This window comes from Erinaceus europaeus, chromosome 9, assembly GCF_950295315.1.
Source record: "Erinaceus europaeus chromosome 9, mEriEur2.1, whole genome shotgun sequence".
NCBI classification, from domain to species: domain Eukaryota; kingdom Metazoa; phylum Chordata; class Mammalia; order Eulipotyphla; family Erinaceidae; genus Erinaceus; species Erinaceus europaeus.
In genome coordinates this window covers 75,458,500-75,475,935 of record NC_080170.1, presented here as the reverse complement: position 1 = coordinate 75,475,935, position 17,436 = coordinate 75,458,500, and the positions used below count along the sequence as shown (strand labels likewise).

At 40.2% G+C, this 17,436-nt stretch overlaps 1 protein-coding gene across 4 annotated transcripts in view; it reads left to right on the top strand.

The window, feature by feature from the left end:
• Nucleotides 1–17,436, top strand: part of SLC12A8 (solute carrier family 12 member 8) — a 330,378-nt gene that overhangs the window by 199,910 nt on the left and 113,032 nt on the right. For all 4 annotated transcript variants that reach the window (XM_060198210.1, XM_060198211.1, XM_060198212.1 and 1 more), the window contains one exon: nt 10,082–10,195. In XM_060198210.1, the coding sequence (XP_060054193.1) occupies nt 10,082–10,195 (114 nt within the window). The remainder of the gene's footprint in view (nt 1–10,081; nt 10,196–17,436) is intronic.

Sequence of the window (17,436 nt, the reverse complement as noted above, 5' to 3'; positions counted from 1 at the left end):
TGTTGCTGCTGTCCTTTTTGATGTATACCATTCTTACAGGAGTGAGGTGGTATCTTAGTGTTGTCTTAATTTGCATTTCTCTGACAATCAGTGACCTAGAGCAGTTTTTCATATGTTTGTTAGCCTTTTGGATCTCCTCTGAGGTGAATGTTTTGTTCATATCCTCTGCCCATTTTTGGATGGGGTCATTTGCTTTTTTGGTGCTAAGTTTGCTGAGCTCTTTATATATTTTGGTGATTAGTTTCTTGTCTGATGTAAGGCATTTGAAGATCTTCTCCCATTCTGTGAGGGCTCTCTCTGTTTGTTTAATAGTTTCTTTGGCTGTGCAGAAGCTTTTCAGTTTGATGTAGTCCCATTGGTTTGTTTCTGCTTTAGTCTTCCTTGCAATTGGGTTTGATTCATCAAAGATGTCCTTGAGGTGTAGGTGGGAAAGTGTTTTACCAGTGTTTTCCTCTAAGTATTTGATTGTTTCTGGTCTGACATGTAGGTCTTTGATCCATTTGGAGTTGATTTTTGTTTCTGGTGAGATAAAGTGGTTCAATTTCATTCTTCTGCATGTTACAACCCAGTTTTCCCAGCACCATTTATTGAAGAGAGCCTCCTTTTTCCATTTAATCCTTTGGGCCCCCTTATCAAAGATTAGATGCCCATAGGTGTTGGGATTTATTTCTGGGCTTTCAATTCTGTTTCACTGGTCTGTGTGTCTGTTTTTGTTCCAGTACCATGCTGTTTTGATGATGATGGCTTTATAATATAGTTTAAGGTCTGGGAGTGTGATGCCTCCATTTCTGTTTCTTTTTCTCAAGATGGTTTTGGCAATTCTAGGTGTTTTCAGTCCTGCTAGATTCTTTAGGTTGTTCTATGAGTACAATCATATCATGCAAATAGGGAGAGTTTGACTTCTCTTCCAATCTGTATGCCTTTAACTCCTTGCTCCTGCCTGATTGCTATGGCAAGAACTTCCAATACTATGTTGAATAGTAATGGTGATAGTGGGCATCCCTGTATAGTACATGATCTGAGGGGAAATGCTTCGAGTTTTTCATCATTGAGTATGATGCTGGCTGTAGGTTTGCCATATATAGACTCCACTATCTTGAGTAATTTTCCATCTATTCCCATTTTTGGTAGCGTTTTGATCATAAATGGATGTTGTATTTTGTCAAAGGTTTTATCTGCATCTATTGATGTAACTAATGTAGTTTTTGGTCTTGCATTTATTGATGTGGTTGATCACATCGATTGATTTACATTTATTAAACCAACCTTCCATCTCTGGGATAAACCCCACTTGATCATGATGAACAATCTTATTAATATACTGCTGTATCTGGTTGGCTAGAATTTTGTTCAATATTTTAGCATCTCTGTTCATTAGAGATATTGGTGTGTAGTTTTCTTTTTTGGTTGTTTCCCTGTCTGCTTTTGGTATCATAGTGATGTTGGCTTAATAGAAGCTGAAAGGGAGTATTCTTGTGTCTTCAATCTTCTGGAAGACTTAAAAGTAGAGGTATTAGTTCTTCATTGAAGATTTTGTAGAATTCATTTGTAAAACCACCTGTTCCAGGACTTTTATTCTTTACTTTATTTTAAATTTTATTTATGAAAAGGAAATACTGACATAACCATAGGATATGTACAACTCCACATAGTTCCCACCACCAGGACTCCGTATCCCATCCCCTCTTTTGATAGCCTTCCTATTCTTTGGGAGTATGGACCCAGGGTCATTATGTGGTGCAATATGTGGAAGGTCTATCTTCTGTAATTGCTCCCCCTCTGAACATGGGTGTTATCAGTTTGATCTATTTTATCTATCTCCTCATTTAGCGTCCTCATTTCTTTTTTTTTTTTAACTTTTTTAAATTTATTTTTTATTTAAGAAAGGATAAATTAACAAAACCATAGGGTAGGAGGGGTACAACTCCACACAATTCCCACCACCCAATCTCCATATCCCATCCCCTCCCCTGATAGCTTTCCCATTCACTCTCCCTCTGGAAGCATGACCCCGGGGTCGTTGTGGTTACCAAAGGTGGAAGGTCTGGCTTCTGTAATTGCTTCCCCTCTGAACATGGACATTGACTTTTCGGTCCATACTCCCAATCTGCCTCTCTCTTTCCCTAGTAGGATGGGTCTCTGGGGAAGCGGAGCTCCAGGGCACATTGGTGGGGTCTTCAGTCCAGGGAAGCCTGGCTGGCATCCTGATGGCATCTGGAACCTGGTGGCCGAGTAATGAAGCTGAAGCTGATTTTCTGCCTGGATGATCTGTCAAGTTGAGAGAGTGGGATATTGAAGTCCCCTACTATGACTGTGTTGTTATTAATATATTGCTGTAGCTCTTTCAGTAGATGTTTGATGTATTTAGGTGGCTTCTCATTGGGTGCATAGATGTTAATAATTGTTAAGTCCTCTTGATTGACTGATCCTCTAAGCATTAAGTAATGTCCATCCCTATCTTTTTTAATTTTATTTATTTTAAGGTCTATCTTATCAGATATGAGCATAGCTGTTCCAGCCCTTTTTTGTGGTCCATTGGCTTGTATGATAGTTTTGCACCTTTCAACTTTGAGTATGTGTTTGTCTTGTTGAGTTACGTGGTCGTGCTGTAGACAACTTATTGTTGGGTTGTGTTTTCTGATCCATCTTCATATTTGTGCCTTTTAATAGGTGAATTCAGGCCATTGACATTTATTGATATCATAGATTGAAGATATTTTAATGTCATTATTGTATATTTTTAGAGTGTTCTGATATATGGCATATTTATGGTGGTCTGACTACTTATAGGAGACCTTTCAGAACTTCTTTCAGGGCAGGCTTGGTGATAGTTGATTCTTTCAATTGTTGCTTGTCTGAGAAGGTTTTTATGCCTCCATCTAGTCTTAGTTACAGTGTAGAAGGATCCAGTAGTCTTGGTTATAAGCCTTTCTCATTGAGCACTTGATAAATATCTTGCCATTCTTTTCTGGCCTGTAGTGTTTGTGTTTAGAAATCTGCTAATCTTATTGGTTTTCCTCTGTAAGTGACACTTGATTTTTCTCTTGCAGTCTTCAGGATCCTTTCTTTATCTTTATTTCTTTTTCATTCTATATATGATGTGTCTTGCTCTAAGTCTGGGTTAATTCTGTTTGGAACCCTCTCGGCTTCTTGAACCTTTATGTCTTTTATGTTGCGTAGATTAGAGAAGTTATCAGATATTATGTCCTACAGAATGCTTTCTTCCTCTCCCTCTATTTCTTCCTCTGGTTGCTTTCTTCCTCTCCCTCTATTTCTTCCTCTGGTAAGCCAATAATGTGTATATTATTTTCTTTTCATATAATCCCATATATCTCTGTTGTTATTTTCACTATCTCTTAATTTCTTTTAGAGATCTTACTTCTTTCTTGGTTTTCTCTAATTCACCTTTGATCTTACTAATTCTGTTTTCAGCCTCATTTATTCTATTCTCTCTACCCTCTGCTGTTTTCTGTATTTTACCTATTTTCTTACCCTGTTTTGATACTGTTTTATCTTGTTCAGCTAGCTGTGTTCTTAACTCAGCTATTTCAGCATTTCACTCTCTAATAATCTTGAGATAATTAGTGTTTTCAGAGTCTCATTTGTTGTTCTTGTATTTCTGATGCTAATTCTTTCAAACTCTTTACTCTTTACCTGTGATTATTTCCTTAGCTAGTGTTTGGATGTTGACCTCATTGTTTTGTGCTTCCAACTTTGGGAGGCTTTTAGCTGGACTTTTGTCTTGGCTCATTTGTCCAATATTTCTTCTTGATTTATCCATTCTATATAGTATATTATGAGTTCCTTTTTTCAGTACTTTTCAAATTATTGACCACTTGTGTCTATGTAAAGTACTTAAAGTACTTATTGACTTGTGTCTATGTAAAGTACTTAAAGAGTTCACACTTGTGGAAATTAGGAGGTGATTCAATGTTATCTCAATCCCTTAGTTAAATCACTGTGGCTATTAAAGTATCTTTTATTATTTTTCTTCCCTGTAGGCTATGGGAGCCTGAGGGATTTTATACTATAAGTAGGCTTCTTAGATTAATCACTCACTCCAGAGCAAGAAATAAATCAGCGTGGGGGAGAGATAACACAGTGGTAATGCAGAGATAATTCCATGCCTTTAGGATCCAAAGCACCGGGCTCAATTCAGGTTCTCTTCCAGCAGCCAGAGCCATGCTGGAAGTACTTGGCCCTGTGAGTTTCCAAAGAAGTCCCATTTATACTCTGTGGGTTCTGTGACAGTTATTTATTATGTCTCCCCAATTCATCAGAAGAACAATGTGTAAAGGTTCTCACTATACACCCCCACCTCTAGACCACCAGGGTATAGATCTTTTCCTGAGTTTACTGGCCAGTTCTCTGTTCCACAATGTCAGCACATAGCCTCCTGGCTGCTGCTCCAGCCTCTGAGGGGCAGTAGCAGTGGAGACTCAGTTGCATTTGGTGAGCCTTAAGTGACTCCTCTCCTCCCTTCAGCAGCCTTTTTGTTTATAAAACAGACTGGAGGTTGTGCCTCAACTGGTAAACTGCTGGACCATTACCAGCCACTTGGGAGTAGATATGAGCTTTAGTCCCAGGGATCTCTCCCTATGCTCCTCTCTGTCCAAGAGCCACACATATTTGCACTCAACGGTGATTTGGTGGGTTTCCAAAGTCATTCTAGTCCTGTCTTGTTGTGGTCCCAGATGGTCTCCTTTGATATTCCTAGTTGACCTTTTTTGTTTCCCCTCCAGTCTGTTGGAGCTCAGTGCCAGTACTATGAATACACCACTCCTGGTGGCCATTTTCCCCTCTCCTCCCCCATTTTATTTGATAGAGAGAAATTGGGAGAGGAGGGGGAGATAGTGGGAGGGAGAGGGAGAGTGAGCAAGAGAGAGAGTCTTGCAGACCTGCTTCACCATTTGTTAAGCATCTCCGCTGGAGATGGAGAGTAGAGACTTGAATTTGGGTCCTTGTGTGAGTCCTTGCCCATAGTATTATGTACACTTATCCGGGTGCTCCACTGCCCCAGCTCCCTATGAACTCTGCTTCCTACAGTGCAAGCTCTCAGCATGTAACACACAGAGTAGATTTCAAGCCCTTAACATGTGATACACGGAGTAGGTAGGTCCCCTCCCTGCCCCCGACAGGTAGCGAGAAGCAAAGGTGTGCTTCATGTAGTCAAAGGAAATTTGTACTAATTGTATCTTTCTATGGGGGAGGGAAAGCTGGGAGCCTGGAGGCTGGTCTCCTCAAGGAAAAACCAGGTATGTCTGACTGTGACCTTGAACAAGAACCTGCATCTTTCTTAACCTGGTCTCCTCAACTCTTGCAGGGTTATTGTGAGAACCTAGGAGAATATGTTAAGCAACTTAGTGCTCAATGCAAGAACATAGGAGGACATCCTCCTCTCAATTCTTCTCTGTCCTATCAGATGTAAGAAAAAAATAAATTAAATAAAGGAGAAGAAAAGTTTTTTGTGATGCCCTTGGAGGACTAGCAAGTTCCCTGCATAGACAGACATCCCTTGTTGTCTGGTAGGGATGAAGTATGAGACGCTGTTGATCGTGTCACTGTTCACTCTTGGACATCAAAAATATTCTCAGGGGCAGAGGAAGCTCTTGTAGTTTATCTCATTGCTTCCCCTACCTCTCCACCCCCTAAATGGTGAGGAGACCTGTGAAACCTATAGTGGCATGCAGGTTGTTATTATGGGGATATGGCTACTACAACTTACATCAAAATCTCACATGGGAGATGGGAGGGTTAGGGAGAGAGAATCAGAGCATCATTCTAGGTTATGTGATGCCAGAAAAAGAACTCAGAAACTCATGCTTATGAGATCAATGTTTTATTCATGGTGCTACTTCCCTGGCTCCTGCTTGGAACATTTTTTAAATATTTTATTTATTTAACTTTAATGAGAAGGGGAGAGAAGAGAGAGAGAGGAAGGGAAAGAGAAAGAGAAAGAGAAAGAGAAAGAGAAAGGAAAGAGAAAGAATCTCAGATGGGGCCATGACTGAAAATATAAGAATCTTGGGGGCAGTTAAACACACATATCACCATTCATGACGATTTGGGCTCAAACCCCTGCTCCCCACCTGCTAGGAGGACATTTCATAAGTGGTGAAGCAGGTCTGCAGGTTTTCTATTTCTTTCTCACCCTCTTTCTCCCCTTCCCTCTCAGTTTATCTCTGCCCTGTCACATAAAAATAAACCAGAAAAGAAAAAGAAAGAAAAATTTAAAAAATGGCTGCCAGGAGCTATGGATTCATATCTAATAACAGCAAACCATGCACCACGATCCACTGTAAGAAGACATAACAGGTAGCAGGTGTTCAGCCCTGGTCATGACTAGCTGACCTTTTTCTGTGACCCAGTTGGGGATTGCATGCTAACTAGAGTCATTAGTGATTAATGTGGACACTTGTTCTCAGACCCAACTAGATGACCAGATTTGGGCCGGGAGTGTGAGACCAGGATTCAAGATTTAGGGGTGAGGACCGGTAAACTACTTTAGGGGCTGGCTTAGGCCTGGAACCCCTGAGGTAGTGAAGCTATTGTTAGATGGAAGTGAGAAGAATCAGGAAGACTGGGGCAAAGCAAGTGAGACAGACTCTGGGCTCCATATCACCTATTAAAAAGTGGCATGTGTGAGGGGTGGGTCCTGGGGTTTATCCCTGAGTGAATGTGATGAGTGTGTGTGTAAATGTATGAACGCTGCATGTGTTGTTGGTTCTGCCCAGAAAGAGGCTGAGGCAAGTCTTCTCCCCAGACCCTCCTGAGCCAAGTGACATATTCTCTGGTCCTATGTGTCTTGTTGATGAAACAGACTTCTGAGTAACTCATGGACAGGGTCTGAAATCCCCTTAATCCTTTAGGATCTTCAGGCTGGTAATCAAATACCAATCTATGACTTTTGAGACTTGAAATTAGTGGAACCTAATGAATTGTTTGTGTCCTGTACAGTTGGCCTGTCCTAGCATGCACAGCCCTGTGCCCAGATGCACTCAAAGACCCATGCACCATTCCAGTTTGGCTGAGCTCTGTTCCAAGGCAGGTTCTGTGGTATTCTACTTAGAAAGTCCAGTCAGTGGGGTCAGCCAATGGAGAAACTAATGTTAACCTAGCTATTATTGCTTTTTTGATTAATTGGAGGAAGACCAGCTGTTGCCAATGCCAGGCCATTCAGAAATATTGCACCATCCTTGAGGTTTAATGTCCCTTTGCCTGTATTCAGGCAGAGAAAAGTAGTCAGCAGTGACTTTTGAATCGCAGCTGGAGTCCCAAGGGCCCCTAGAACTTCACTGAGCTTTCATTTTATTTATGTATTTATTTGTCTTGAAAATATATTTCCTATGAAGTTATGCATCTTAGAAACTGTGAGAAACACTGGTGATCTCACTGGATTCTTGAGCAAGAGCTAGAGGATAGATGGGCAGGAGATTCTGTTCCCACAACCTCAGACATTGGCTATGGAGCAACAACTGAGTGAACATTTTATAAGATTGAGGGGTTGGGGGGGCATCAAGAGAAAAGGAGCAAGACTAGCTTCTTTTGGGACAGACTTTGCAGGAAAAAGTTAATTCATTCTCAAAGATGAGATTCAAAAACTTGGATAGACTGGATGTTCCTGAACCGAAGATCACTTGACAATTATCTTAAAATTCCACTGACATGCCCACAGGTGCTGTTGAGTATGACCTCTTGGACAAAGAATTCAAATGCCTATAGCATTGAAACCACTTGAAAAATTGTGTTGAAATCAATCTTAAAATTGTTTTTTATAACATTTTATTTATTAATGAGATGCATAGGAGGAATGGGGGGAGAGAGAGGGAGAGGGAGGAGGAGAGGGAGAGGGAGAGTGAGAGAGAGAGAGAGAGAGAGGCATCACTCTGGTGCATGTGCTGCTGGGGCTTGAACTCAGGACCTCATTCTTGAAGAGCCCAACACTTTATTCACTATGTGATCTCCTGGACTACTGCAAAATGTTTAATATACTTTAAACAAATCAGGTCTGAGATGTTTTAGATGTAAAGTAGTCTGTGGACAAATCAGACTGAAAGCATGGAAGGGAGCCGTACTTGCAGGCAAGAGAGCTGGAGAAATCATAGTTTTCATTGTGACCCATATTTAAGACCTACTTATGTGTTCTAGGCAGTCCTTGTCTCTGGGCACAGAGACATGTAATTGTGAATTTCTTTTTAAATTAAATCTAATTTGGATGGGCTGGGGAGATCACACAATGGTTATGTAAAAAAGACTTTCATGCCTGAGTCTTTCAAGTCCCAGGCTCAGTCCTCTGCATTTTCGTAAACCAGAAATACTGGTTAAAAAAAAAAAAGTCGAGGGTCGGGTAGTAGCACAACGGGTTAAGCGCACATGGTGCAAATCGCAAGGACCAGCGTAAGGATCCCGGTTCGAGCCCCGGCTCCCCACCTGCAAAGGAGTCACTTCACAGGCGGTGAAGTAGGTCTGCAGGTGTCTTTCTCTCTCCCTCTCTGTCTCCCTTCCTCTCACTATTTCTCTCTGTCCTATCCAGCAACAAGGACAACAATACTAACAATAACAATAGCAATAAATAACAAGGGTAACAACAATAACAACAACAAAGTCTAATTTGGGCTGGCAAAATATCTCTCTTGGATAGTGTGATACTTTGCCATGTGTGCAATTCAGGTTTGAGTCCAATCCCTACCACACTGAAGGAAGCTTTGGTGCTGTGGTCTTTTTCACTCTCTCTCCACCTCTCTGTTTTCTCTGTCTCTATCATAAATAGATAAATAAGTTAATAAATCCAAAAATGTATTCAATTATTAGTGAGAGAAAGAGAGAAAGAACACCAGAGTATCACTCTGGCACATGCAGTGCTGGGGAATCAAACTTAGGATCTCATGCTTGAGAGCCCAACATTTCTTCTACTGTGCCACCTCCAGAATGAATAAGCATGAATTTCTTGCCTCAGTGAGTCTGATCAGGGGAAGAGCTGATGTGTTTAGTCCTGGGACCAAGAGCGCTTAGGAGGAGGAACTGACTGGTTTGGAAGTATTTATTTTTTATATTTATTTTTTTCCCTTTTGTTGCCCTTGTTGTTTTATTGTTGTAGTTATTGTTGTTGTTGTTGTTGGATAGGACAGAGAGAAATGGAGAGAGGGAGGGGAAGACAGAGAGGAGGAGAGAAAGATAGACACCTGCAGACCTGCTTCACTGCCTGTGAAGCGACTCCCCTGCAGGTGGGGAGCTGGGGTTCGAACCAGGATCCTTATGCCGGTCTTTGTGCTTTGCGCCACCTGCGCTTAGCCCGCTGTACTACAGCCCGACTCCCTGGTTTGGAAGTATATGTAAAGCCCCCAAAGAGGCAACTTTTGTGATGGGCTAGAATTGTGAATAAGATAGTGATGTAGGAGAATTTCTACCGAGCAGAGGACACAGAGATGGCTATGGGTGGTGTTCTTAGGAAGCGTCACCTATGTATGACTGTTGGATTGAGGAAAAGACAGAATGAATAAGGATGGTGGACTGTTGCCAGGGTGTGGAAAGCTCTGGTATTGAGAAATCTGTACTTTTGTGGCTCAGGAGGTGGAACAATGACTGGAGCATGAGACTTGGATGCACAAGGACTTGAGGTTGGTTTTTAGCATCACATGTGCCAAGAGTGATGATTTGATTTCCTTCTCTTGTGCTAATGAATAATTCTAAAAGAAAAGAAAATTAGAATTTAATTTATTATTATTATTTTAGCTAAAAGGGACCCATGGGGAGGTTTTAGAGTAGGGGAATGACTTATTATTTTTTTAAACAAAAACACATAAAGATGCTCATCGAAACATTTCAGCTTATATTGAAATCTATAAAGTGAAAAAGAAAAAAGCTCTTTTCCAGAGGTAACTAGTGTTATTCTTCATGCCATTTCACTAACCTATACCTATGTATATACAAACATTAAGTTCTAGAAGAGAAAAGGAAGTTGGTTCTCTCTCACACATATACACATTTACTTTTTAATAATTAAAGTTACATAAAATAGGAACATAGTGGAAGTTCATACTAAATCACTTGACTCATTGAGCTCTCCTTTGATTTATTCTAGAACATGGCTTTATTGGATACTCACCGGAACTGCTACAGAACAACACTCTGCCAGATTACAGTCCTGGAGAGTCTTTTTTCACTGTCTTTGGAGTGTTTTTTCCAGCAGCTACAGGTATAGTAGTTTTGATTCTTTTTCATTCCACATTAGGGCTACAAATGCTTGGTTTCCCAAAAGCAATATCAAATTGACTGGCCTGAGCTCCTAGTATATATATATCACACTATAGAGATAACCTTTTCTTTGACTAAAAACCTGAATTTGTAATAGAGAATTTACATTCTGGGTAGGGGAGATTGTTGGCATGCTTCTAAATTCTGCTTATAAGACCTTCTGTTTTGATCATCACATTAGATTCACTTGTATTACTTATGATGTGGTCTATTTACATAATCACTGTTTTACCTGGGTCCCGCCCTGCCTGCAGGGTATTAGTTTAATCCCCACTGGTTAGATGGAAGCTTTCTATGTTCTGTTCAAGCTCTTTTTTTTTTTTTTTTTTTGCTCCATCCCCTCTCCTAGTCATTTCCTTTCCCTTGTCACTTTCTGTGAAGAGATGCATAAAAGGCTATGTATCTGATTAATAAACGAGATACCGCTTCCCAGCTTAGCCATGAGTCCCTGGTCCTCTGTCTCCCACCCGTGAAGCTAGACCGGCAAATGGTGCCCTGAACAGGGACTGGCAGGAGATAGCATAATGGTTTTGCAAAAAGACTTTCATGCATGAGGTTCCAAAATCCCAAGTTCTATCCCCTGTACCACCTTCTGTCAGAGCTGAGCAGCACTCTGGTTCGGGGAAAATAAACTTAAAGAAAAATAGAGAATTCATATATTGTTGTGTTGTTCTCTGTTTCTGGGCCTGATGAGGGAGGAGACACAAGGAATGAACATGAAACGTCAGTGGAGGACCAACAGTCTCTAGGACTAAAGGCACTTTATTGGATTTTGCTACTGCCTATATAGAGCAATATTATGACAAAGAAGCATGAAGTGACCTTTGATCATAACAATATGATTTTTTAATTAAGCCTTATAAGTAACTTGTGCTTATGATCAACCTTTATTGTCTCTGCTCTCAAAGATCTTTCCCAGAATGGGTAGGCATCTGTGGCTTGCCTCCAGATGGCTAGTAAAGTTCATTCTCTCTGAGGTTTGCCTTCAGAGAGGGATGTCTGTTTGCAGAACATCATGAACATATTACGGGTTTTTCAGTCATTGAGAACAGAGCTAGCTTAGGTCAACAGCATTAAAGGTGCTGTGTTTTCCCCGCAGTATGTTCATAATTTGTGAAGATCCCTAATATGATTTAATACTCCTTACACCCTTCTTTACATATTGAAAATTCTTTGCACGTTAATAAAGGGGACATATTACTCTTAGGGCTGAACAGGATAGATTCCTTATCAGAAAAAGTTGTCTTTCCCATCCCAGAAAGAGTGTGGATTTAGTCTTTAAACTCCCCTTTATTCTGCCCCCACCTGCACATCTCCCAAGGGGTAGAGAAGTGTTACTGTCTCTTACAGAGCAGGAAGTAAGCAAAACCAGGATCCTATGGGACATGAATAAATATCCCTATACTACCGTTTTCACTTTCCATGTAGGAGTCAAGGAAGATCTTTCCATAGCTAAGGTCCCTAAAAACCCTTTTCTCATGTTAGCTGTCCTGGAAGGGAAAATATTGCTTAAGAAATAACTGTGTAGGGTACAGGTGGTGGCACACATGTTACTATATACAAGGACCCAAGTTCAAGCCCCCTGTCTGCATCTGCATGGGGGAAGCTTCACAAGAGCTGAAACAATGCTTTCCCCCTCCCTCTCTGTATCCCCTCCCCCTCTCAATTTCACTCTATATCAATCCAAAATAAATAAAAATATTTTTAAAAGAAGAAACAGCTTTATTTTTAATTTAATAATGATTAACAAGATTGTAAGATAACAGTAGTACAATTCCACATAGTTCCCACCACCAGAGCTCTATGCCTTTATCGTCCACTGGAAGCTTCCCTATTAGAGAATGCTCTGCTGTGGGAGTATGGGCCTAAAATTTTTATGGGGTGCAGAAGGTGGAAGATCCGGCTTCTATAATTTCTTCCCTGTTGGACATTGATGTTGGCAGGTTGATCCATGCCTCCAGCTTGTTTCTATCTTTCTCTAGTGGAAAGGTGATGTTCTGGGACACCTTGGCTGAGTTGTCTGCCCAGGGAGATCAGGATGGCATTATAGTAGCATGAGCAACTTGATGGCTGAAAGATGGTAAGATATAAAGCAGGACAAATGGTTTAATAAACAGGAACCCAAAGGCAGGAGTAGAGCAGATGAAACTAAGGGTCTTCATGTGGGAAGAAGCTAAGGAGTCTATTTTAGGTATGTTCTGAGGAACCCATAACTTTAGTAATTTTTCCCTGAGCCTGATAGCTTACATGCAGGTAGACTGAAATTATTGTCTGGGGATCTAAAGGAATGCAAAGGTCACAAAGGCTCCTAAACTGAATATGGGCCCCAGATCACATCAAATTGATGGGGTTTACAGTTAACAATATTTATATACCTTTCTCATATTAGGGGGCTACTCTCTCCCCTGATCCAGATTTCTGTTCCTTTTCCAGCCATGACATCATCTCCCCAGACAATAACTTGGATCCACCTGCATATCAGATTTCAGGCTCAGGGAAAAAAGAAAAAAGGAAAACAACAACAACAACAACAACAACAAAAACAAACTAGTATAGTCACAGGCCCTTTGGAATATAACTAAAATATGCCTACTAGCTATCTACAAAATGGAGTACCCCCCAGCTCTTCATCTGCACTATTCCAGCCTTTAGGTCCATAATTGTTTAACAGTTTGTTTGGCTTTGTATGTTAACTCTCTTTTCAGCCACCAGGTTCCAGATGCCAGCATGATGCTAACCAGACTTCCCTGAACAGACAACCCCAGCAATGTGTCCTGGAGCTCTGATTCCCCAGAGCCCTACCCTACTAGGAAAGACAGAGGCAGGCTAGAAGTATGGATCAACCTGTCAACATCCATGTTCAGCAGGGAATAAGTTACAGAAGCCAGACCTTCTACCTTCTGCATCCCACATTGACCTTGGGTCCATACTCCCAGAGGGTTAAAGAACAGGCAAGCTATCAGGGGAGGGGATGGAATAGGGAGTTCTGGTGGTGGGAATTGTGTGTAGTTGTATCCCTCTTATCCTATGGTTTAGTCAATGTTTCATATATGTATTGTCTGGGAAGGTGGTGTCAGAGTTGAGAATAGGACTAGAAAGCTGGATTAAGGCAGGGAGTAGCTCCCAAATATGAAGTAAGTGTATAAATACCATTAGCTGTAAACCCCATTGATCTGTCCTAGTGCCCATATATATTCATATTTAGCACAGGAGCTTGTGTAACCTCTGAGTTCCTATCAGTCTGAGCTCTCAATCCATGGTCACAGCTAGGAGCATTCTAGGCTGCACTCATTTCAGGATCAGTCTTCCTTGAGAGACATAGTAGGTTTATCCAGCCTCCTTTTAAAGAGTGGGGCAGTACCTGCCATTGCTGCTCTATAGTGAGGGCAAGGGTCTATAATGATGTTCCTGATAGAAGTGACCAGTGAGGTGGAGAGAGGGAACTATTAGAGGTCTAGGCCCATTATATCTTTGTGAGAATTCAAGGAGTCCCTGAGTAGGGCCCCAGATGATGGGGTGGTCTGGTATTGACCAAAGTACATCATTAAAGTGTGCCAGTCTCTTGCCCTTAGCCAGATTTTATAGTCCTTTCTTTATCTGAAGAGGTTAGACTTAAAGTGATTGAGGGAATTGAATTAGGGGGTGGGAGAGGAGGGTGTCTAGGCCTAAGTAGTAAATATTTGATTAGGTACTTTATGGTGTCTTCTTTTCTACTTTCTTGATGCACCTATTGAGTCTAAGTCTGCTCACTCCTGACTATTGAGCACTTACTTTAAGGAATATATTTCCCCTAACTTATGGATACATGTGCACCTGTACCCTATCCCTTAGGCCCTGGTCTCTATCTAGGTTCTATAACTTTGTTAGGGAATGCATCATTTGAAATGGAATTAGGGAATCCCATGTATTATAAAAGGTCTCACCAGATTATTAGAGTTGGAGTGTTGATATCTTAGGCTTGATATGCATGGATACAGTCAGATGTAAAATGTGGCGTGGTGGCACTGGTTGATATAGTAGATCTCAGCAAAGGCAATATCAGGTGGTAGGGGATCAAAAGGAGAAGCATGAAAAAATATTGGCAAAGTCCCAGAGGACCTAGGACTGAGAGAAATATGGATTTCAAAGAGAATGAGGAAGGTTCCTTGTATTCTTAAGAGTTTAAGAAGGCAATAGATAATTATTATTATTATTATCAAGTTATTTGGGAGCTTGGTTTACTTTGAAAATACCATGGTTAGGATTTACTGTACTATACATGACCTTACCATGATTTATGTCATTTAATGCTATTTAAAAATAACTATATACTTAGATACTGACAGGACCAGTCACTTCTGATGTACCTGGTCTAAGATTATAGATGATTTAGTATTTCCAAAAAAGTTATTATTATAAATACTTTAACAATCTAAACCCAGTGACCAAATTTAATCAGCTTATAAATTTAAAATATTAAGTGCTTAGACTAAAGGAATATATATTCAGAACTGTAGTCTATGTATTTAAAGAACTCAAGACATTTAATCTATTTCCCTTGACATAGTGAATAAATGTGACTTATAAGACTATAAGTTAATAGGAGTATGGATTGATACCACTTCCACCACCAAAGATCTGTGTTCCTACTCCCACCCCCTATAGTGGACCTAAAAAAAAAAAATCTATCCTTCCTCTCCAGAGTCTTTAACTTTGGTGCAATAGAAATAACTTTCCTAGAACTTGGGCTTAACGCCAGGCCATAGACTCAGAAAAAGCATTTCATTCTTGAGAAGGGCAGTGCTGATTCTCTGGAGAGTGACTGATTTTGTCTAGTTATTATCCTTTCCTTTTCCATCTACCTTCCCACATATGGTCATTCTTTTGTTTGATATTGATTGATTGATTGATGGAACAGAGAAATTGAGTTGAGAAGGGGAGATGAGCTAGAGAGAAAGGGAGACATCTATAGTATTGTTTCACCTCTTGTGAAGCTTCAGGTGGGGACTAGGGGCTTGAACCTGGGTCCTTGTGCTTGGTGACATGTGTGTTCACCTAGGAGCATTGAGCTCTCATGCATGTTTGAGGCCCTTAGCACCTAGAAAAAGGAAGAAAGAAAGAAGAAATGAAACATAAAAATATGTAAAACTCCATTTATATAAAATTCTGAAAAATGCAAATCATAATAACATAAAATAGATCAGGGAATGCCTAGAAAAGGGGCCTTGGGATGCAAAAAAATTGTGTCTAAACATTTCTGAGGATGAGAAACATACTGCTGAGGCTAGTGATGACTTCTCAGGTATATGTCTTATGCTGAATGTTATACTTTAAACAAGTGCACCTTACTTCCATGTTAGTTACACCTCAATAAAGCCATGAAAATGAAAAGTAACAACTTCAGTAATTTTCCTCAATCTCTTGGTTCAGTTTCAGGATCTCTTTCTCTCTGTCTGGAAAATGGTCTTTTTCTCTCTCCCTCATAATCACCATAGTGCTATGCTCCCTCTATCTCCAGACCCTAACCCTAACTCACTGCTCACACTTTCCACCTGGAATTTCCAGTCAGCCTCTCTAATTAAATGGTTCTTTCCAAAGTCATAAGTGATTCCATGTTATTCATTTGACATGCATTTTAATTTTGGAGGAGTTGTGGCTTTGTATTTCAGACAGAGTGAACACCACAGCAATGGAGTTTCCTCCAGTGGCATAGCACTTTTCAAGTGGTGCTAGGCCTTAAAGCTGTACTGCACACATTTATATCTCTCCAACCTCAATAAACATTTTATTTTTTAAAATTTTTAATTTTTTAATATTTATTTATTTCCTTTTGTTGCCCTTGTTGTTTTATTGTTGTAGTTATTGTTGTTGTTGTTGGATAGGGCAGAGAGAAATGGAGAGAGGGGGCGAAGAAAGAAGGGGAGAGAAAGACAGACACCTGAAGACCTGCTTCACTGCTTGTGAAGCGACTCCCCTGCAGGTGGGGAGCTGGGGGCTTGAACCGGGACCCTTACGCCACTCCTTGTACTTTGCGCCACCTGCGATTAACCCGCTGCACTACTGCCCGACTCCCTCAATGAACATTTTAAATTCTACAGCACATCCACCACCAAGATTCTGCATCCCCACCCTCTGACTTCCAAAAGATAACAGATAATCACCATAGTCCTCACAAAGTCTTAGAAACAGTTTTCATGTGTGTATGTGTGTGTGTCTCTGTGTGTGTGTGTGTGTGTGTGTGTGTGTGTGTGTGTATGCACACACCTGCAGGGGGAAAGCTTCATGAGTGGTGAAGTAGGGCTTCAGATTGTCTCTCTGTCTCTGTCTCCCTCTCCTTTCTCAATCTCTTTCTATCTCTATCTAATAAATAAATAATAAAAAACAGACAAATTAGTGTTTGTGTGTCCTTTGTATAAATGCCTAAGAGTAGTATTCCATTTTTATTTGTTTAAAGACTTTCCATAAAGTCTTCTAAAGGGGTTATACCAGTTTACATTCCCACCATTATTGTAGCAGAGTCCTTTTTTCTCCACAATCTTGCCAACATGTCAAGTGTGAGATAGAATCTTGGTGTGGTTTTAATTTTCATTTCTCTAATGACAAGTGGAGTAGATAAAATCATTTTTTTATTTGTGACTAATAGTGATTTACAAAGTTGTAAGATTACAGGGTATAATTCTATACTGTACCCACCCACCACCAAAGTTTTGTCCCCCTATTCTCCCAACAGTAACCACCATAGTTCCAACAAAGTCCAAGACAGTTTGCTTGCTTCTGTTTCTTTTCTTTTGAAAGTTCTCTAGATTACATATATGAGTGATACCATCCACAAGATAGTTGTATTTCATCTCATTACTTATTTTGTTACATATAATTAATTCTAGTTCCTTTCACATTTCGTCCCAAAGGATACTATATAATCTTTTTTGACTGCAAAGTTGTTTTCCATGGCATATATCTATATATCTATATATATATATATATACACACACATATAAATATATCCTATAATTTCTTTATCCAGTTATCTGTTGATAGGCATTTAGGTTGCTTTCACTTTTGGCTATTGTAAATATACAGCTATGAACATAGGAATGCATGTGTCCTTTCTAATTACTATTTGTATGTTTTTCTCTGTCCACAAGTGGTTCCTTTTTAAAAATTTTTTTATTCTAGGATTAATGGTTTAAAATTGACAGTAAA